This window comes from Chelmon rostratus, chromosome 12, assembly GCF_017976325.1.
Source record: "Chelmon rostratus isolate fCheRos1 chromosome 12, fCheRos1.pri, whole genome shotgun sequence".
NCBI classification, from domain to species: Eukaryota; Metazoa; Chordata; class Actinopteri; order Chaetodontiformes; family Chaetodontidae; genus Chelmon; species Chelmon rostratus.
The window spans coordinates 9578951-9601282 of NC_055669.1; the positions used below are offsets into that span (position 1 = coordinate 9578951).

At 42.2% G+C, this 22332-nt stretch overlaps 1 protein-coding gene across 4 annotated transcripts; it reads left to right on the forward strand.

The window, feature by feature from the left end:
• The first annotated feature begins 1302 nt into the window (after window positions 1-1302).
• wls (Wnt ligand secretion mediator) lies at window positions 1303-21835 on the forward strand. 4 transcript variants are annotated; one of them, XM_041949725.1, is made up of 13 exons: window positions 1303-1589; window positions 5258-5530; window positions 10322-10446; window positions 11061-11222; window positions 11427-11563; window positions 13904-14072; window positions 15626-15745; window positions 17844-17941; window positions 18162-18225; window positions 19096-19239; window positions 19411-19494; window positions 19619-19772; window positions 20821-21835. In XM_041949725.1, exons 1-13 carry the CDS (start codon window positions 1484-1486, stop codon window positions 20928-20930), a joined length of 1746 nt encoding a protein of 581 aa, XP_041805659.1. In that variant the 5' UTR covers window positions 1303-1483; the 3' UTR covers window positions 20931-21835. The 4 variants fall into 4 exon arrangements, with proteins under 4 accessions (XP_041805659.1, XP_041805658.1, XP_041805661.1 ...); XM_041949724.1 differs by having other exon boundaries at window positions 1304-1589; window positions 19619-19787; XM_041949727.1 differs by lacking the exon at window positions 15626-15745 and having other exon boundaries at window positions 1305-1589.
• The last annotated feature ends 497 nt before the right edge of the window (window positions 21836-22332 follow it).

Sequence of the window (22332 nt, forward strand, 5' to 3'; positions counted from 1 at the left end):
AATGGGATGTTGTGCAGCTCGTGGCATCTGTCTAAGTAGGAAGAAGACATGAAAGCTCAGTTCACAGCTGCGCAGACACACGGGTTCTTAGAGAAGAGACAGCAGTGAGAATTACAACCTGGAAATTTCTATACACTGCAACGCTATTGTGAATGTGCATAAATACAGACTCAGTGGCAAGCCTGTTAGCCCAACAGATCCTGTGAGAGAGTGAAAATACAATTCCAGCAACAGCTCACAATGGATGCCTAAATGAGCATTTTATTTGGTTTAATTTTAAAGGACACAGTTGAACCACTTTAAAGGACCCTATGGAGAGAGATTGACCACATACAGACTGAGGTCAACAGTAAGGAAGCATCCATATAAACTGTCTCAATATTCAGTCTTAAAAGGATCAGTTTTAGGAAAGTTCAAAAATACTTTGGGGTTAGACATCTCCAGCTTTTCCTACTGAGTATTTAGGCTTTTTGGAAATCAAGATAAACAGATTAGTCATAGAAACTACAAACTGGAAATCTCCATGACAACTGGACAAACTCAATCTGCTGATGAAGCAGATGAAGCAACCTCTGCTGTTTCCAAGGTCAAGAGTGAACACTGAGCCTCAGCTTTTGAACCAACATGGCCAAAAAATCTTCAAAATGCTCAGAAAAAAAAAAAGAAATCTGTAAACAGCTACAATCCCATGGCAATCCCTGTTTGCTGATGAAGACCATGTGATGTGACAGAGAGCAGGTGGGCTACTAAATGGACCTCCTGAGACTTTTTTGTGAAGAATCCGAGAGAAGTCAAGAAAATTATTGCTTCTTTTTCACATTAACTCCTTCATCTGGTGTATGTTTTCACACGTGCGAAGAAAAGTAAGACCCAAGCCTCAAAACCAGCTCAAAGGACCCACTCAGGTGTGTTGGTGATAGCGCGGATTGGAAGTCCATTTTAAACCAGGTAACTAGCATAAAATCAACACTTTACCAAACCAGAACTGCAGAACATTGGTCGGCTAAAAGTCGTCCCATCACGCAGACGGCAACAGCATCTATTCTTGATGTGAATGAAGAACAGGTTTTGGAGGACAATGTGTTGACGGTTATTGAGCACTAAACATGAGACGGGACCTCTTAACTCCCTTTAAATAGCCCTGCAGGCTGAAGCCGCACAACAGGGGCGCTATTACAAGCATCCAATGACACGGTAACCTGCATTACCAGCCTCTATTGCAATGCGGTGGCGCTCCACAGATCCTCCCCCGGTCTGGTGCTGGCTGTTCGGGGATAAAGCGGAGCGCTATTCGGTCATGTGATTCCTCTTTCCTTTTTTTTCTTTCCTCCTTCGAAGTTGAAAGGCAGGAGCAGAGCGGTGGTGGGGGCCCAGCTTTGCCTTCCTACTGGCCGTGGATGCAACGCTTTTCGTCCCCTTTTCCGCCACGTTATTGTTTGTTTGTCGCTCGGTGCGATATTTTCGCTCCAACCTCTCCTTCGCAATGGCGGGGGCTATTATTGAGAACATGAGCACCAAAAAGTTGGTGATAGTGGGAGTTACTCTGCTTTTGTTCCAGGCGTTCGCCTTCATGGTCGGCGGTTTAATTGGTAAGTTTGTCCACCTTTTATCCCTCACTTTTTCCCTCATGTTTAGCTAGCACTCGCGTGCGTGCGCGCGAGCCTGCTGGAATTCAAACGCTAACGTCTGTGAGCGGTTGAAGTTTGAAGTTGGACCGGTCGTTACATGTCTCCATGCCAGCGTTAATCACCGCTTTTAACGAGGAAGAAAAGACGGCCGCCGCTAACTTTTAGCTGTATTTCACCCGTTTTTGGACCGAGTCGTGCGCAAACAATGCGGCGCTTTGACACCAAAGCTGCCGAAGTGCACCTCCAGCTAAATCACTGCTTTGTATCAAGGTGCTCGCTGCCTGCGTGCCGCAACCGCTGGCTTCATGTCCCCAGCTTAAAATAACACAGAAGACCATCTTTAGTGGCTTAATGTCTCAGGAATGCTCTGAAATACATCCCAACCTTTTGTGTTTTTTCCACTTCTTTGATCCTCATACCTCCCCTCCTCCTCTTCCTCCTCCTCACCCCCCCACCTCTCATATATAATGTCTGTCTGCTGTGTGGGGCCCCAGGCAGCATCCACCTTCCTTTCGCTCCTTCTTTCCCCCCCTGTGTGAAGCCTCTCCTACTCCCCAAATCCCTCTCGCCTCGCAGGCAGAGCATTCATGTTTCCTCCTCTCCCCTCTTCCCCTAGTTTCATTTGCATTGAGGCAGACAGTGGTGCACCACACACACACACACACACACACACACACACATGTGCACACAGCTGTCAAAGTTGCATTTTGCCTTGAGGACTGTATCAGAGTTGCTGTCAAGTTTCTTCAAATCCACCCACTCACTCACACATGCACACACACACACATGCACACACACACACACACACACAGTTGATAGAGTCCATGTGAAAGATGTGTATCTTTCTTACGGGCTGAATCTGAAAACCATCTACAGCCCCCTGAACACCGCTCTTTCTCGGCGTCCGTCCCCGCGCTCCCGTCTCGCTCACTACATGGCTGGTGATAAATTAGCTTGTTTGCTTCGTTTCTGGCTCAGATGGTTTTAATGAAGCCAGATTCCTTTGTGTTTGCTCGGTGGCCGGGGCAGCAGGGGTAATTGAGTAGAAAGGGGTTTTTCTCCCCTTGTTTCCCGACAAACCCGGGAACACGACATGGGGTCAGCAGGCTGAGGGGACGGCCATTATTCCAGACACACTGCGATGGAGACTGGAGGAGCCGGTGTGCTTCTGGACTCACAGGGTCACTAGATAATTGAACGCCAAGGGTTTCCAGATATAACTGGATTTAATTGAGTCTGGCGCGTCTTCTTTGTCGCTGTGTGCGAGTGCTTTCTGCTCTGTTTTTACGCAGGTGTTAACACACTCACACAGTGGAAGGTTCCTTGAAGATGGCCTTGGTTGTGTTTTATGACCATCTGGAGTGTCTGTTATCCAAAGGTTGTGCAAGTGTGTTGTCCACGCGTCAGCTCTCTCTTGCAAGTGAGCAGATATGATCAGATGTTCAGATGCGTAACAGGGCACCTTCTGCACAGGCACAAACACCTTTTTAAGCTTTCTTGCAGTTATATAAACTTGGAAATATCCAGTCTAAAAGTATTACTCCTCACGAGCTGGTGACCTTTTCAAAGAGGTAATGACTTTGAGTCTTCTTAGATATGTTGGTAATCTTTTTCATGAGCTGAATCTGGAAAATCTGGGCTTTCATGTGCACCCCGTGAGTCAGTACTTCCCACAAGCACCCTCGGCAGTGATTACAGCTTACGGAGGCTTCCTAGATATCTCACAAATGGCTTGGCACATTTGGGGCTGCAGTACTTCTCCTGGTCTTTGTTGCAGATTTGCTCAAACACATTGGAAGCATCTGCACGTATATCTTCAAGTTATTCCACCGAGATTTAGTTGGTTTCCAGGCTGGTTGGGCTACACAAGGACGTTCATATTGTTGTTTTGGCTGTATGATCAGGATCACTGCACTGTTGACACATAAATCATCATTCAAATCATAGGACATTGGCACTCTGAGAGGCATGTTGCAGAACAAATTGGCTACATGTTCTAGTAGATGGTTATTCTCGTACAGTAGGAATGTGGTAAGATGGAGGCTGAGCTGTGAGCTTTCACTTCCTCAGTCTAAATAATCTTTGGTCTCCCACCCTGCTTTGATGTCTTGTGCCTGCTTGCTGGGTTTGGTGAGCCTACCAGTTGTGGGAAACATTTGGGTGGTTCCATGTTTTTCTAATTATGTAGCCTAACCTGCTCAAATGAACTTTTAGCCCTTTTTCAGATGATCAATACCAATACCTTTGCTTTAGTGCTGCAATTTACCATTATTTTCACGATCAATCTTGAGATCATTGTGATTGGTTTGTTCTATAAATTGTACAAAAAGGGGAAAGGGACCATCACAACTTCCCTAGAAGCCAAAGTGATATGTTGAAATTCCTTTTTGTTTTTTTGTCCAACCACCCATCCAGAACCCAAAGAGATGTTATTTACATCAAGTGCTTCATTTGCTGTCATATGACACTTCTGAAAAGCTTGAACTATCAAATGTTTGGAATATTTTGCTTGAAAATGAATGAAATAATGAATTGATCATCAAAATGGTGGCCGTTTTAATTTTCTTTCGATTGAGTAAACTATTATTTGACTGTGTTTCAGTTCCCCATAGCTGTCTTACTTCGATGACTCTGTCTCTAATACACAGTCCCTGGCAGAGTTTCTGCTTTGTCGTATGAAGTTTAATTGTAATTGTCCAGAGGACATTCGAGTGAATTCTTATGTGCCCGACCCAGTTTGGAGAGCCGGCAGCACCACAATCAAAATAATTTGTAACACTGTAACTGAGAATATATGTGAATATGTGGCTGTATGGATCATGTGTGCGTCACTTCCAGATCTCACTGAATCTGCTGGGAGCTGTGGCTGCAACACCAAACAATTCAAACAAAGTGAAGTGGCTGAACACCCTTTGGAGGAAGTGTGTTTTTTGTTTAATATATGGAAGTTTTCCTTATAAAATACTTGACCCCATGTTTTTTGTTGTACCTGCTAATAGAAAATGAGGTGGAAGTCCCAGCCCACAGTCAGTCAAACAGGCTCTCGTCAAAATGTCTGACATGATCTCTGCAACATGGAGTTACACCTCAACTCTCAAACATCTCCACTGTCGTTCACATCAGACTTCCAGCTTTCACAACAGGAAACCTATGTTTCTGTGTCCCCATGGTAGTGGTACATTTTTTTCCCCCCCAAGCGCTACTAAAGTCCTGTGAGTCGCGACTACAAACACCAGCCTTGTCAAGCTCATGAATCTCAATGCGTAAACAGTGTAATTGTTGCCTGAGAGCTTTCGGGAATTTTCCCTCCCAATCACTTCAGAGAGAGAGACGTTCGCTATCAGGCATCTTCTAAACAGTGTTCAAAGTAATTGCCAAAGTGTTTGGACTGGATTTGGCTCCGGTCCAACCTGTTGAATCTTCTTAATGGTTGCTAAGATATTAATATTGTCCATGCACAGTTTAATCCAGAGTGCTCAAGTTTTATTTATTGATTTTTGCTCAAACTTTTTATGTGATTTATTACTTTGAGGGGAAATTGGCTTGGCAGGAACTTGAAACACTTTGCTGCTGTATTTCAATATGACACCCAGTCTAACATCTCTCCCACATTGCATTTGTCTCACCAGCTCCCAGCCCCACTACAGCGGTCCACTATTTGGCCACCAAGTGTGTGGACACAGTCAAGCACCGACAGGAAACAAAATGGTTCATGCCCTGGGGTCCTAACCAATGCGACAAGATCCGGACCTTCGATGAGGCCATGGCCAAGAAGATTGAGGCCAACAACATAGTGTTTGCTGTCCACATTCCTCTGCCTAACAAAGAGATGAGCCCCTGGTTCCAGTTTATGCTGGTCATCCTGCAGTTCGACATTGCATTTAAGATGTACAACCAGATAGGTGAGAACCAAGACTTTCTTATGGTTTTTTTTTTTTTTGTAAAGGGATGAGAACAAAACGAAGGAGATTTATGTTTCTCCTCTGGGATGTGGCTTTCAAGGTGCAGCCAAGGAAGAAAGTCTAACCTAATGTGCACATGCTTGTAAGAGGCCATGCTGGCTTGCATGAGACTTGGTGTTAAAAGATTCTTAGGAGAACCAAAAGCCATTCAAGTGATAATGAGCAAAAAAAACGATTGCTTGATTGTGTTTGAAGTTTGGATAATCAGCAGTGACAAAGTGATTTCTTGTGCTGCATTTTTTTCAGTGTCATTTTTCCGAGTTGTCTTTTTTTCCCCCACACAATCTGAATGCAAATATTTGCACAAGCACGATGTGATCAAGCCTCTGAAATATTCGCCATTGTCACTTCTAATCATTCACAAGTCCAAGGTTAGAGTGGTTCCATCTTACCAGCAATACTTGTTGCCCCTTACTCCTGCAAGATGTGGTGGTAGGATGTTGTCTTGAGTTCTTATTTCAGCCTATTATGGTGAACCCGCAGAAATGTCTTTTTTTAGTAGATTGGATTTCTGTTACACTGAAAGGCAGCAAACAATGATGGATGTCCTGCTGTTTGTTCTCTATAGACAACCCCTTTGGGGTTTGGGCTTGTGAGATAGGTATAAAGAGAGATGGGGGGGGGGGGGTAATCTGGACCTGTTTCTTGTTGTTTGCCTCTGAGCAATGAGATGTCATATTATCCAATCCTGAGACCCACAACCAAATGATTTACATACTTTGTATTTGAGGTTATCCCAGTTCAGAGGATTTCATCAGTTTTCAACATTGGTGTTTTGTTTATTTTCACTCTTTTTTCTTTTTTTTATTGTCAAGATAAATTGATGAAATTCCAGAAGAGTTGAGACACTGTGTAATCACAAAGAAAAACAGAATGCAATCGTTAGCAAATTATCTCTGTTTAACAACAACAGTTTTACAAAGTGTTCCTGAGCCCATGCAGTAACATCCTTTATGCAATCACGTGTTCACAAAGAGCTGAACCTCGCTCCATCCTTGCTTGTGAAGGACTGAGCCTTTCCAGGATGCTCCTTTCACACCCAATCATGATACTATTACCTGTTACCAATCAACCTGTTTACCTGTGGAATTTTCAAACAGGTGTTTTTGGAGTTGGACTTGTTGAAAACATGTTGATGGAATAAGCAGATATTTACAAAAATCAGTGAAGGTGATGAGAAACATTAATGGGTAAAACATTAAATATGTTGTCTTTATACTGTTTTCACTGGAGTATTTCTCAGATAGGATTATCACATTCTGTTTTATTCCTGTTTCACACAGCGCCCCGGCTTTGGTGTTGTATAACCGTTTGTGCAGTGAATGTTACAATCTATTTTCATAACATTTTTGTTCTGGTATGAACATCCAGTATTTGTGGATAATAAGTTTGTAACAACAAAGGATACCACAGAATGACATGAATCACAACAATGGGGATTAATGACAATGTTGTACATCTGTATGTGTAGATAGTGTTCGACTCTCTACAGAGTGGCATTACATTTGCTGCTGTTGCTGTCTTCTACTTCTTAAGTGTTAAAGTTATATGACATCAAATCTTCAAGGTAAAATAAAATATTGAATTTCCGTTGTCATGGGGGAACTACACCAGCAACTTCACTGTAACATCTCCAGCAACTGTCAAACAACACTGTTGTGAAATGTGTCAGTGGATAGACAGACCTCCAGTGCTTGAATATGAGGAAAATGGGGAGGGGGAGGGAGATAGCTGGCATCTTGAAGAAGACAGGGTTTGGTATCCTGGTAGGGGGCTTGGGATCCTGAAAGAAGGGATTAGAGAGGATGATGTGAAAGTCTAATAAGTGACTGCATCACCAGGAGAGCCTGGGAAAGGAGGAAAGGATCTTTGCTTCATGCCGTAGAATGCATAGCTGTGCAGGTTAATGGCAGCTTGAGCTTTATAACAAGTTGTGATTATAGAGTCATGTCTAAACTGGCAAATGCCTATAAACCTTGATACACATCCACCTCAGGGTAATTTGTAATCAACAGAAAAGTAATAGGTGTAATTGTACCACCCGGATTCCAAAGAAGTTTGGACGCTGTGTTAAACATAAATTAGAACAGAATGCAATCATTTGCAAACAAACTGTTTACTGTCTGTGTGAAGTGTCCCTGAGCCCATGTAGTGACATCCTTTATGCAATGTAATATGTTTGACGAAGTAGTGAACCTCCCTCCATCCTTACTTGTAAATGACTGAGCCTTCAAGTGGCATCAAATTCAGAATAAGCATATATTTGCAAAAATCAATTAAGCTGATTAGGTGAAACATTAAATATATTGTCTTTGTACTGTTTTCAATGGAGTATGTCAGAAAGGATTAGCAAGTTATCACGTTCTGTTTTATTTCTTTCTACAGCGTCCAAACTGTTTTGGAATCGGGGTTGTAATAATGTAAAGAACAAAAAGTTTGAAAGTTTGTGGTGTAGTTTTATATGACCCAGCCTTTCTTTTAAGGCTTGTCTAAACAGGCATGTTACAGTGGTGGTCTGTTCATCAACGTCATTTGCTTGCTCACATTCTTGGCCTGAGCAGAAATGTGTTAAGGGGCTGTGAGTTGTTTACTGCCTGGCTGCCAGACAGACGAGTCGGTGAGTCAGCCTGGACCACAGACAGTCTTTCTGCCAGATGCTACAGACTCATTTTGATCTTTCTGAGCTACATGAGGTGCCTTGAGAACAAGTGGATGTAGACGGAGCAGAGTACTGTCGATGCTGCGTGCAGCAGAAACCAGCCGTTGCTGCAGAATTCCTGCTTAAAACAACTCGTGATTTTCTGACTATTTTGAATCAGTTCATGTTGGATTTTTCTGTATTATCTCGCCTGCTAAAATGTACAAACTAGCTTGTTTTCAGGCATACCCAAGCCTTTAGGTTTTTGTATAGTAAGAATATAAGTAAATGTAATTTTGCTTACCATCTAATTTAAAAAAAAAAAAAAAAAAAATCTGTCCTATCCTCCGACAGTGATACCTCAGAAGTGAGCAGGACTTTTTTTGTGGTTTAATTCTTAAATATGACTGTTCTTACTCATTTAATGCAAAATGAGATCCAGCAGTATATCGAAGGACCTTAAAGTTATCAATATGTAGCAAGCTGTGAGATTAAAGAAATAACTGTATTTTTGCAGTTACTGTTGGGTTCTGATTGTTTTATTTTGGCAGAATACACAGATTTGTTTATCTTTGATTCTTAAATTTAATCCTCTGGTTCCCCCTTCTCTCCTCCTTTACAAAAAATGAGCATTGTACAAAACTTTCAAATATCAAAACTGTATTCTCTGAGGTAAAACTGAGAGTCTTTCAGGTCTTAAAAAATATACACGATAACTTGTATAACTTCTATTCATTCCATTTGTTAATAGCCAGACCTAAACAGGTCGGATAGGATTCATCTGCCTTGCACTGAGTAGATACCAGATTCAGAAATTATAAAATTCTACGAAACTCCAGCCCCAAACACAGTGATGTCAGGTCTTCCATAATTAACAAAATGGCGTCCACTCCTGTGTCTAAATCCTGACGAGAACACAAAGGTAGGCAGATTTTGTTTCTGTAGACACATGAACACAAGGCCATCTCTTCCTTGACTACCTTATCTGTGTAACACTAGGGAAGAGCTTCGCCCTTATTAACCACTCCGCCCACCTGCCCCACTCCACCCCAGCACCAGGCACCCCTTGGCCTGGGTCCAGCAATAACACAGCTGTTGAGGAGGCTTAGTTTCCGTGGCGATGGCCGCTGGACTGGAGTGGAATGTTTGCATGAAGTGAGCTGACATTCGAGGGCGTCTGGCTCGACCAATGGCAGAGTGGAGGGCATTACAGAGACAGTCGGCTGCCAGTTCTCATCTGGTTCCCTCTCCCCCTCCTCGACCACTTTTTTGTTTTTTCTTTCTCACAGCACAGGCCACTGGGTTTCTTTCTCTTCATTCCAGCTGGTTTCATAACGGTACAAGAGGCACTCTGGAGGGCTGGAGGAGAGAACACTTGGCTTTGTAATGTGATCTAAAGATGCAGTTTTAATAGCTTGGCTTTGGATGTTTTTGTTGGATTCTCTGGGCTGGGCTGTTGGAGGCCAGCTCAAGGTCTTGTTGGAGTTTATGTCAAGTAGGAAGTAACCTAGATTTGGCTCACCGCGGAGAGCAGGCTGAATCACTGAATATGTTTACATGCTGAGAAATAATCCTGTTAATCTCGCCGTTTCAGACTCATTCCAGGTGACAGGACCACATATTAACACTCAAATGATTTAGCCTTGTACTAGTCTAGAAAATACAGTCATCTTAAATGAACAGGATGACCCATATGACAGACATCAGTGACAGCTAGAAGCTCAGATTCTTTGTGATTTATTGAATAAAATGTCCATCCTCATTTTCCTTTCCTCTGGAGTACATTAGCATGTGAAACACTGGCATGCTACCTGAAGATGAACCGTACATTTTCAGATTATAGTGGGGAATGTCAGCATGTCAGTGCTAGCAGTGTTGTCACTTTGCCGGTCATCTACTTAAAAGGCCGTGGCTGTCTGTCATCAGGACTTAATTTTATCCCGTCACTGGGATAAAAGCAGCCAGCAGAGTTGTGAAGTGAGAATATATAACAGGCATAGAAACATGAATATCTTGTTCAGTGGACATAAATTCTCTGTTCAGCACTGTGTAATTCTCTATTTCTGAATTGCTGCTGTGGTAATTCTTTGCAGTGGATGGAGCGATGGTCACCATTGATGTGGGCCTGGCCTACAGGGACGACACAGTCAGTGAATGGACAGAGATGGCTCACTCTTTTGAACAGAGGAAGCTCACCTGCAACTTCACTACTACCAAGGTGTGGAAATGACACTCACCATTGTGCATCTTTTTACAATACCAAAAACAAGTTATTCCAGTGTACACCTGATATATGCTGTATTTTTTACAAGTGTCCTATATGTCAGCATTATCAGGTTCTACTCATGCTACTGTTGTTGCAGTTGATAAGTCAGGTCATTGATGTGACAAATTCAAAAAGTAGCTAGCTTATTTTGTCAGATTTTAACTTAAAAGCTATTTTTGTTATAATCCATGTCATCTAAAGTTTTTTTTTTTTTAACCTCAAATACTGGCATCTAGAAATATTTCTTGTGGGATTTTGCTGAACCACTATTGATACTGCTGATTGTAATGATGTCACCAGTGTTGGCTGATTTACAACCTATCTTAAGGGCACTTTGGCGTATTTATATTACAACTGGACAGATGAACCTGTTCCTCCAGCTGATAGTGGTCTATAGCTTAACTCAAAGACGCCTTGATGTGCAGCCTGACTGAGAAAGTTTAAATATGGAGTCAGAATTAAGTTTGTAGGATGTGTCTTTGATATTATTAAAGGCATTTAAAGTATCAGTTATCTTCACATGAATGTCTTAAACCAGATATGCTGTGTTTCTGGGTGTTTTCCAGACCTTTGAAAACGAGGGACGTTACTATGAGTGTGACCTGCTGCCCTTCATGGAGGTCGGCAGCGTGGCCCATAAGTACTATCTTCTCAACATCCGCCTGCCTGTCAACGAGCGTAAGAAGGTCAACGTGGGGATCGGAGAAATCAAAGACATTCGTCTTGTTGTAAGTTTCCTTCAGATTGGGACCTGTCAATTTCAAGCATTTTGGTCCACTGCTTAACTCGCATCATTGGAGGTCCTCTTTCATCTATGACAGACATATTTGGCCATTGAGCGGTGTGCTGTTAGCTTTAGCCCTTGTTTGCCAATAAAATAGGTTACACCTACAGAAATAGTTGACTCTGATGGTGTTTCTTTCTCCTCCTAGGGCATCCATCAAAACGGAGGCTTCACCCAAGTGTGGTTTGCCATGAAGACATTCCTCACACCCAGCATCCTCATCATCATGATCTGGTACTGGAGACGGATCACCCTCATGAGCAGACCGCCTGTGCTGCTGGAGAAGTAAGGCATCATCTATATAATGGTGTCTTGTGTTCATTGTTGTATTGATGGCACCATGTTTATTTTTAGAGAATTATAGGAATGTGCCACATAGGAATGGTGCTTGTTAGAAGAGAGAGATCCAGGATCTACACCAATGGTTCCATTAAAAGCTGCAAAGGCTCTGCTTCAGTGTGTCTGCTGGGTGAAGGCATATATTAACTATGGATGAAATGTACAAGCAGGTCATGCTAACTCTATGCAGTGAAGATCAATGACATCTGAAGGTGTTTATCAAGCGTCTGTGGAGGAATGTTAAACTGTCAGTGAGGTGGTGTAATCAAAGAAGTCTGCAGCCACTTAGTTTCAAATTTCAAAACAAGTGAAGACTTTCCTCTTGCCAGATTTCCAGATTTATATCGGGGTGGGGCTGGGGGGGATTCAAAACCTGAGATATTTGTGTTCATTCCTTAACCAAACCCCATGAAGGTTAGAGCAGTGAATGCAGGTAGTTCGCCTGAAGCAGATAGTTTGAACGTCATGCTGTGGAAAGTTGAAGCTGTGCTCAGAGCTCAGTGTTTGTCTAACCCCCTGCCGTGCTGGGAAGACAGATCAGTAAGAGGCGGCGTTCTGCGCCACAGGAAGCGCCTGGCGAAGCGTGAAACGCGTTACAAAATCTGCAAGCTAGCACTCAACCGACACATGCTGCATATACACACATTCAGGACAGCTCACTTAGACACCACATGTGCATGCACACACACACACACACACACACACAGTCGATGCCTCTCTCCTTCCCTCTGTATTTTCCGGCTCACAGCCCTTATTCCCAAATGACCAGCAGGATCTGAGGAAGTGCGACTCGTACCCTATTTGTGGACAGGGAATGATTTTTTCATGCTGTGAAAGCTTTACCAGAGTCTCCCGTCATGCTAGTCCACAGAGGTGTCAGAATGCTAAACTTCAGACTTCGTCTAGACCTAGAGGACAGATGTGAGTGGGAACTCTCAATGTGGAAAATAGCCTAAGATTATATAATTCATAAAATGGGCAAACCGTGACATATTACACCTAAACATGCGTCATCTTCACTTTGTGACATCAGACACTTCTGTTAAAACTGCAAAATGAAAAATGTTCTGCTCTCAGCAAAAGCACATTTGCAACAGGCACTGTGACTTACTGTATCATAACAGGGACAGCACACGTGGGATTAATAACATTATCGATGGCTCTGTTCAGTTCAATGTGTCGTTGAGTTAGCGTGCAGAATAGCAGGACCCAGGAACTGGCTCACTCAAATGGGACGCAGACATAAGTAATGTTATTAGTTATACCTGTGCTTTTCCTGCCATCACATATCAAAAGGTTGCATGCATTCAGCATTAACCTCAGACTTTGAAACCAAGCCCTTTTTCCACACTCGCACATAAAGATACGGGCCCCGGCTCTCCTGCCTGTGTTGGTGGTGCTCAGGACACATTCCCTGCATACCAGTCAAATGTGGTTTCACTCTGTAGAACATCGCTGACGAGCTGTCTGCAGTGGAATGGCTTACAAGCTGTGTTGCATTACTTCTGTAACTCACAGCGTTTGCAAAAACTGTTTGTCCCCAATGTTTTCAGGTCACCTTTATTTTCTGTTCTCTCTCTCTCTCTCTCTCTCAGACACGCGCACACACACTCTAGCTCTGTTTTGCCCTTGTAACTGTCTATTTACGATCATCCTTTCATCTACTGGCGGCATGCAGGGACCTGCTGCAGACTGTTGGAAGACGAGCTCTCTTCCCTCTCTCTGTAGGCTGATTGTTCTTTACTCATTCACCCTCAGGTTGAGGGAGGTTGGCTGTAATGATGAGACTTGTTTGGAAAGGTAGTGAATTATGTAGAAATGGATAGGTCAGCGGGGACACACTGTGCTTGTAGCTGAATGGATAATCTAATCAATAATGTCCCAAGATCTAATGAGCCTGCTTCAGCAGACCAAATGTAGCCTTGCTCTAAAACACTGTGTCTGTGTAAAGATTCAAGTGTAAAGCCTGCCAATTAAGGTGGCCCTAAATTTTAATCTGCCAACGATGTTCATCATTACATTTTATTGATTTGCAAAAAAGTTTCTCAGGGGTTGTAGTTGGTTTAGTCTCATCCTTTTCTTTCTTGAACATATTAACACGGCTGCGAATGCTGCAGGGATTCCACTGCTGTGGTTATTTATTTATTTTAAAATATAACTAATTCATCATCAACATAAATCAATGTAGATTGTATTTTTAAACACATGCAAGGTTGGCATTCACGATGGCACAAATGCTGTTAATAATGAAAAATTGTAGATTTAAAACTGTTTTTGCTCCTTCAGGGTAATCCTTGCTCTGGGTATCTCCATGACGTTCATCAACATCCCTGTGGAGTGGTTCTCCATCGGCTTCAACTGGACCTGGATGCTGCTTTTTGGAGACATCAGGCAGGGCATCTTCTACTCCATGCTACTCTCCTTCTGGATCATCTTCTGCGGGGAGCACCTCATGGTACTGTACACGGCACCATATAAGTTGATGTTTTTCTGACTGACCTGCAGGCTTGCCTACTAACTGTGATCTCACAGCCATTTAGTGCACTACCTGTGTGCCTTTTCCTCTTCCTCCGTCCAGGTGAATAGAAAACAATGTAAAGCACTATTAGGTTGACCAAGCAGGTGAATTAGGCTTCTGGATTTGTATTTATATTTTTATTCCAAAGCTTTTGTGCCGGTGACAGCCATGGCTGGAGACATTGGGTTTTTGCTTTGTCTGTCCGCCTGCCTGTAGGTACATCGCCCATCCGTCCCAGTCTTGTCAACGCAAAATCTCAGGAACACCATGAGGGAATTTCCACAAATTTGTCACAAACATTCACCTGCACTCAAGAATGAACTGACTAGGGCTCACAAAACACGTTTTTAGCAAATCATTCCTATGCTAGTTGTAACAAAATTTCACACAAAAGTCCTCAAAAGGTGAAACGCCAACTTCACTGTGACATTATTTTGTTGTGCATAAACACTTCTTTTCTGGCCATTATTCAACACCACAACTCAGGAACAAAGGGGAGATTGCAACCATATTTCTCATTTGGTCAGATACTGAGTTTTTAAATCTGGTGTCTGTGCTGACATCCCTGCGCTGGCACAGTGGTAGTGATGCGTTTTATGTTAACCAGCAATGATTGGTTTGCTGGAGGGGGACCAGTTTGGGTCCAGCAGCTACGCGTACGGTAGAGCTTATGGTGTCACGAGCATGTCGACAAAATTTGTGTAATCACTCTGCCAGAAGGGGGAGACAAAAGGTCTGCACTGCAGGTTTTAAAGTCTAAACTACATACTGTATATCACATGGCTCTGGACAGACATGGATGTAAACTGCAGCTTCACTGGTTGACAGAGGCATACAGCTGCAAGGTGGTAATTCTAGCCTCATCTTGAAGCCTTAAAACGTATCTCTGAGTTGGGTGGATTGTTGCATAATGTCCATTATGCTTGTGTATTCATTGTGTCCCACCCTGCAATCACCACTTCACAACCTTCTAAAATGACACGAAGCATGAATAAAAATAAAATGAGGGGCTTTGTCAGGATAAGGGTATATATATCTGTAGATACACTTTGTATCCCAGTGCTCATCAATCTGCAAGCCAAATATGCAGCGCTTTAACCCTCCTTGGACTTTTTCATGTTTTGTTGCTTTATCAAATTCATTTTGAGTGAGTGGATGTAAAATGTGGCTCTTTAACAAAAAACTTGAAGATGTGAATGTGACAGAATGTGTCAGCTCAGCTGAGAAGAGTTCAATTATTCATTAGGTGTACATTTGTTTAATACCGTTTTCATTAACACAAATCCATGTTTGTTTAGCAGTACCTGCACCTGTCTTTGCTTTTTGTGACTCTTTCTACGCTCTGTTTGTCTGTCAAACAGAATTGGTTTAAATAATAAGAATAAAAATGTAATTTTACCATTATAAGTTCACATTAAAACATATAATTGGAAAAATTGTTTTATCGAAAAAGGTTTGGCGCATCTTATCTCACTGTCATTTTTATCTAGGAAAGACACTTCTTTGCAGGATGGGCTCTGGACAGAGGACTTGTGAAGATGTCTGAGAGTTGTGTATCAGCCATCAAAATCTTCCCTGAACTTGACCTTCATCCCACAAATAACTCGCAGGTCATTCTCATGTGATATCTGTTATTTGGCCTGGATTGGGGCAGTCACGGTCTCTTTGCCGCTCCTCAGTTCTCTCAGCAGCGTCTTGTGCTCAGAAGCCTGTTTTTTCTCTCGTGAGCTGGAAGGCTGAGCTCCATTTGCTTACGCAAAAGTGATTTCATTTGCCTCTTGATCGATGCCTCGTTTAGTGACATGTTCTTTGCACTATTTGTTCCTAAACCTCTTGGCTTGTTCTCAAGGTCCACCCCTGGCACACTCATACAGTAGATAAACCCTTGTGTTTGCCTCATTGTCCATCTTCTTGCAGCACCTGCTTTTTAATCACCCCCGTGTAATGCTCGAGTCAGTTGCGCATGACATCCATTCATCTGTGCTTGATTAGCCAATCTGAATGTCTCACAATCAATTCACCTTCTCATCGTATGCAGAGATGTGATTTTCTGGGATGTTAATTTTTGTCCAACTAGCTGCTTGATATGTTGCATCACGGCTCTAGTTTTTGTATTGTGACAAAAAGCCTCGCTCTCATTCTCAGCTGCACTTTAGTATGTGCTGTCACTAATCCTTTGCATTCAGTACAAGGAGGATTTCATTAGTTGGCCTGTGTCGTGTATAGCTGCTGGCAAGTAAACCACTGAAGAACATCACTTAAGAAAGATAGATGGACTGATGTAACATTTTATTTCATGAAAGACATTTTGAGTTGTCACAGCAGGAAAAGATGCTCAGGTGTAACCAGTAGCATTAGTGAAGGCTCTGTTCCACTCAGGTGTCTCACCACCACGATGGTGAGCATGCACAAGGGACCTTTTATGCTATACTTTTATTTTTTATTTTTTTTGACAAAATAGCATTAATTGGAGCTGCAGTCAGTTAAGCGAGTTCCATGTTCCTCCTGGTATTGTGCGCTGTTCACTGTGTTTGTTATTCATTATGCTTTTCATGCTGTCACATGTAAGAATGTCTGCTGTGGCAGATGTTTAAGTACAAATAAAGTATTCAAGTCAACATTGAATTGAACTTGCATGTACTGCCTCTTTGCACATCTGGACTCTGCAATGTTTGCCCATGCGCCTTTGCTTAACTGCTAAGCTTTGCCATGTTGCATGGAGCAAACAGTAAGCTGAAGTCCAGACACAAATTCTGAATTGTATTGAGGTGGTTGTCTACCTCCACAAGACATGGAGGGCCTACCACAGAGAGCATCTCTCTTTGTTTTGATCTCATCTGACCAGAGACCTGTCTTCTGCATTGTTTCCGTGTTGTGTCCTAACACTGGCTTGGTCTGTTTTTAAAAGGGGGGACGGTTGAAGCACCAGGGCAACCATTGCTATCTGCTGTCTCTCCCATCTCAGCTTTCAGAGCTGCCACTGTGACCTCCCTCACAATAAAAAAAAAAAAAGTTTTTTGTAATATATTATATATTTAACTTTTTCTTTTTGTCTTGCTGACGTGTTGGAATGTCCAGATATACATATATATATATATATATGTTGACTGAAAGAATCCTATGTATGTATGCTGTACGCCTGATTTGATAAGAGTAAAAACCCTTAAACATGAAAATCGTCCAAGGGGCCGAAAGCCACTGTATATTTTGATGGTTTTGTCAGGAATATCATCAGCATCACTGAAGAATGGCATATAGAAGTAGAATCACAACGTATGGCTGTTTTTCCATCTGTCTTATTTCTACCAATTTATTTTGTCTCATCCGATCACACACACTACAAATCCATATTTTGAGGTGACCTCAGAATATCTGATAACAGTAACAGGTGGACGTAAATCTGAACCGATTCTTGATATTTAACAATATGGAGAGCTTTGTTGACTAAATTAGTTGCTTTATGTTTTTTTGCAGCTTGTGCAGTTTGTATGGGTGAATCTGTGTCATTAACACTTAACCTGGTTCACTCAGTTACATCACGTACTTTGAAACAGTAAAACCATAAAAGGTGCTTATTTTGGCTTTAAGACAATGTTATATTCAGTGTGACCTAATCCAGAAGGATTTTGGTGATAATGGACTTGTGCCGTATGTGATCTATGAAATGTGATACAGTATCTTGAAGTCTGTCTTGTCCTTTTCTCTCAGGACCAGACAGAGAGGAACCGTTTCTCAGTCTACTGGAAGCAGGTCGGACCCATCGTGTTTGGCTCCTTCTGCCTCTTTATCTTCGACATGTGTGAGAGGTGAGACCACGTTTTTCCCCTCGCTTTGTAGAACAAGAGACTTGCTTTTACAACAGTGGCACATATCTGTATGATCCATGCTAATAATGAATCTTTGTTGTACTTTTTATTTCTATTTTACCTCCACATGATGTTTTTATCATCTGCTTTTAGTAATGAATTGCTATGTCACACTTAGCAGAGGGAAACAGTATAAATGTGTTGTTTTTGTATTCACCAGAGGGGTCCAGCTGACAAACCCATTCTATAGCATCTGGGCATCTGATGTAGGAACTGAGCTTGCTGTATCCTTTTTTAAACTATATTTGACAACAGTATCAGAATAAGGGCAAACAGCTCATAATATCCCTCAGAGTGTAAGTGGTGAAATCATGTTCAGCAGCCAATAAACATATATTTGTTTGTTCCTCTGCTCTTGTTGTTGGAACAAATGTCTCTCTGCAACTACAAACCTGCTGTTCTTTGTTTCATCTTCAGGCTCAGATATCATGACTGAATGCCATGTTTCCGGTTCTTGCAGTGCATGTATGAGACAGCCGTCTCGATGGCTTTAGCGTGAACTGGAAACTGGTCTCTGATGAGAAATAATTCAGTAATGCCATATGTGAAAGCATTGCCCAGGGTCTCGGGATGATGTGTTTATGTGTGTGTACCGGTATGCTTGCCAAGCGGAGCAATGCAAGATTCATCAGCACACCTTCTCAGAAACAACTGCCAAACAGTCTTTTCTCCCTTTTCTTCTTCTCTTCTCTTTTTTTTTTCCTAAGTCCCATGAAAAGGAAAAGCCTGCTCAGTGTTCCTGACTCTCAGTGGTTTGATGAAGACATTTGGCACAGCGTCTATAACCAGGATCATCAAATCTTTATAAGGCCACCGCTGACATGTCTCTTCTGTGCCTTCTACTGCAGTGAAGTCTGCTCTAGTTTTATTAATGACACACACAGCCTTACGCAATGGAGAAAATGGAGGCAGCGGTGGCCTAAAGGTTAGAGAAGTGACTTGTGACTAGCAAACCGATCAAGTCTGCTTGCTGCAGAATAATGAGCCAGTGGGCATCTTCCATATTTTCTGTACAGTATGCACCACCGCTCTGCTGGCAGACTCTCTTTAAGGAGAGTGTTGTTGGGTTATTTCCTTGACTGCTGCTGCCTCAGATGGCGTTCATAATTGTGGCAGGGATCTGTGCCTGTCTCTACTTCCTCTTCCTCTGCTTCATGGTTTTTCAAGTGTTCCGCAACATCAGCGGTAAGAGGACGTCCCTGCCTGCCATGTCCAAGGCCAGACGTCTGCACTATGAGGTGTGTGTTTTCATCTGGCAGTCTCGTCTTTTTAACGATTCCCAATAAAACCCAAACAGTTTGTTCATGGCAGTACAGAAGGATTTGTCTGCTACAAGGACTGTGTGCGGGTTATTTTTTTTTTTTTTCAACTAATTTGTCACTAACCCATCCCCCTTTTTCACCCTTTAGGGTCTGATTTTCAGGTTCAAGTTCCTCATGCTGGTCACTCTGGCCTGCGCGGCTATGACCGTCATCTTCTTCATCATCAGTCAGGTGAGTGACATCAAACAGAAGTTACGTCCTCCACAGTAAGGACTATTTAGGTAGTAATTGGTGACATTATTTTTAATTTCACAATAAACACAAAAGTTTGCATTTGTATTTTGTCTGCGTCCAGGTGAATGAGGGCCACTGGCACTGGGGAGACCACACAGTGCAGGTGAACAGCGCCTTCTTCACTGGCATCTACGGCATGTGGAACCTGTACGTCTTCGCCATCATGTTCCTCTACGCACCGTCTCACAAACGTTATGGAGACGAGCAGTCAAGTGGTCAGTGCATCACTGGTAACTACATATTTCTACTAGTTTCCTAAAGAAATAAGATGGCTGGGAGTGTCGGTTATAAATGCTCTGTCTGGTTGTAGTCAGTTGGGATGAAACTAAAAAGCTCAACCATTTGCAGCAGTTAAGTCTTTGATGTAAGCTGGACACAGAATTGAATATACTAGATAATATAATATCAGATATGTTTTTTATTTATGCATGAAATTGTCTGAATGTTTTAATATATCAGTTAGTTAGATAGGCCTGTTTGATTCAGTCCAGAGTAACCCTGCTATCACTTGTTGACATCTTGAAATATGAAAAAGTAGCAAGCTAAATATTGCTCTAATTATAGTGATGATTTAATAATTATTACAGTTTGTTTCAATTACTTACCTTTTAAGTGTTACATGAATAAACTTTCTCACTCTAGTAAAGTTATTGGATACATTTCATTAGCTCTCACTTCTCTCTGATGAGGGAGTAACTGGCTGTAAAGCTGCCTATTCATGCAAAGTTTGTTTTTGGAGGAAGGGGTGGTGGTGATTCAGAAGGACCCAGATTCCCAGGGGAAAGAAGTGTCTCTTTGGCCTGAGACTGATTCTAATGGACACCAGGCTTCCTTCCAGACAGAAGGGAAAGGAACAGTGAAGAGAGGATGGGGGAGGGGTGGGGGGCGGGGTGGAGAGCGGGGAAGTAATGAAAACCATCCATCCATCTCCTGACGTCAGTGACACAGGGAGAGAAAAAGAGGGTTTGAAGTTCTGGAAGCTTTCCCTGAAGTGCGTCAACCAGTCTCATGGGAGGGGCGCCTCTCTCCAAGTTTCAGTCTCTGTGTTGATTTACTTTATCAGAGTTTCACTTCTGTTTCGAACAAGCTGAGAGTGCTCATGTTAATGTAATTCAGCTAAACCAACTTGATACGCTGTGCATCATTGTAATACAAAGGAATGTGCACAATGTCAACCCAAACAGTAAGATATAGGCTTTTAAAACGGTTTGTATTCTTGTTATATCGGTGGTCATTTTGGTGTTGTGTCCCGTTCGTGTGCAGGAGATGCTGGTGGAAACAGTGGAGAGGACATCCAGCTGACTACTACCATCACCCATGTTGATGGCCCCTCTGAGATCTACAAGATGACTGGAAAAGAGGCCCAGGAGTAGATTTCACACTGTAAGACTGTAAGCCTCCCCTCTACTACCTACTGCCCCAGTGACCCCCTCCCCCGTGTGTGTAATCAAACAGGCTTCTCTCTTTATGACCCCCGGCCCTAAAGCGGCATCAGCAGTCCACCTTACGTGTACCTAACAGTCCCACAGTTACTGCCCTCCAGCACCAGACCCCCAGCTGCGTGGCTTGTTACGTGCCACCCTGTTCCCAGTTCTATCTCTCAAGGCTGAATATTATCAACACTCCTATCAGTCCTTTTTGTTTCATGGTGGAATTTTTTCTTACATTTCATACTTTATGTAAACCGTGTTGTGTTTGTGAATGTTGCACAACACTTTTGACACCAAAAAAGAGAGATAAGAGTGTAAAGAAAACCATTTCTTGGTGGTCAGAAGTTGGATGTGGCAGCCGTCGTGCTCCTGTTTTTAAAGTCCAGTGTGGTGAAACTAAATCGTTTGTAAAAACCTGAGCTTTTGACAAAGATGGACAGCAAGATTTCGTGGTTGCATTTTAACCACTGTGTTTTTTTTCTGCTTAATTACCTGTTATATACTCAGCAAAGGCCTTAGAGCTTGTCACAAACACATAATCTTCCATAGAAAGTAGTTCATGTTGAGTACTGCTGTCATAGTCTTTCAAGTGATGGAGATCTTTTTTTTTTTATCATTGCGGGAAATGTACAGACCACATAGCCACTTTGGGAGATGCATACTTGGATGTTCATTATGTTACAATGTAGATATCTATTTTTTATAAAGTGCTTGTTTTCAACTTCACAAAATATATGCATCATGCTCTATAAATGTTTTTGAAGTTGACTGTAGCCTATTTTACATTGTTCTTAGTTTTGTTTTTGCTTTTTATGCTAATTTAAATAAAAAAAGCCTTTTACTTAATACACCTGTGTATTGTCATAGTCTTTGCTCTGAATGATTGAGTCATAAAAATTTTATAAATTCTATTCTATTATATTCTATGCCTTTGTTTAATCTTATTTGCCAGTGATATAAAGAAAAATTAAACCACGGACAGGGAATGCCACTTCTATAACTCTCCAATGAACTCTGTCTTGTGCTTGGTCTAAGTTTCTAGTGACCCTAACTCACTTCTTCATACTACACTGAATATATCAATCATAAACTTTGGACTTTTTGTATGAGTGTTTTTTTTTTATATAGACAGTTTAAACAAACTGGCTGCAAAGCTCATTTTGGGGTTTTAATTACTGCGTGCCTGAAAAGGAACATGTATTCGTGTAGTGAGAGAGCGCCCTCACATGGCTCAGAGCAGAACAGCAAACCTGCTTTCACTTCTCTCAAAAGTCAAGCTAGCTAGAGAGATCTAGTGTGCGACAGGAAGTTTTGCTTTTGCTGCTTTTAAGTAACATAATGATAG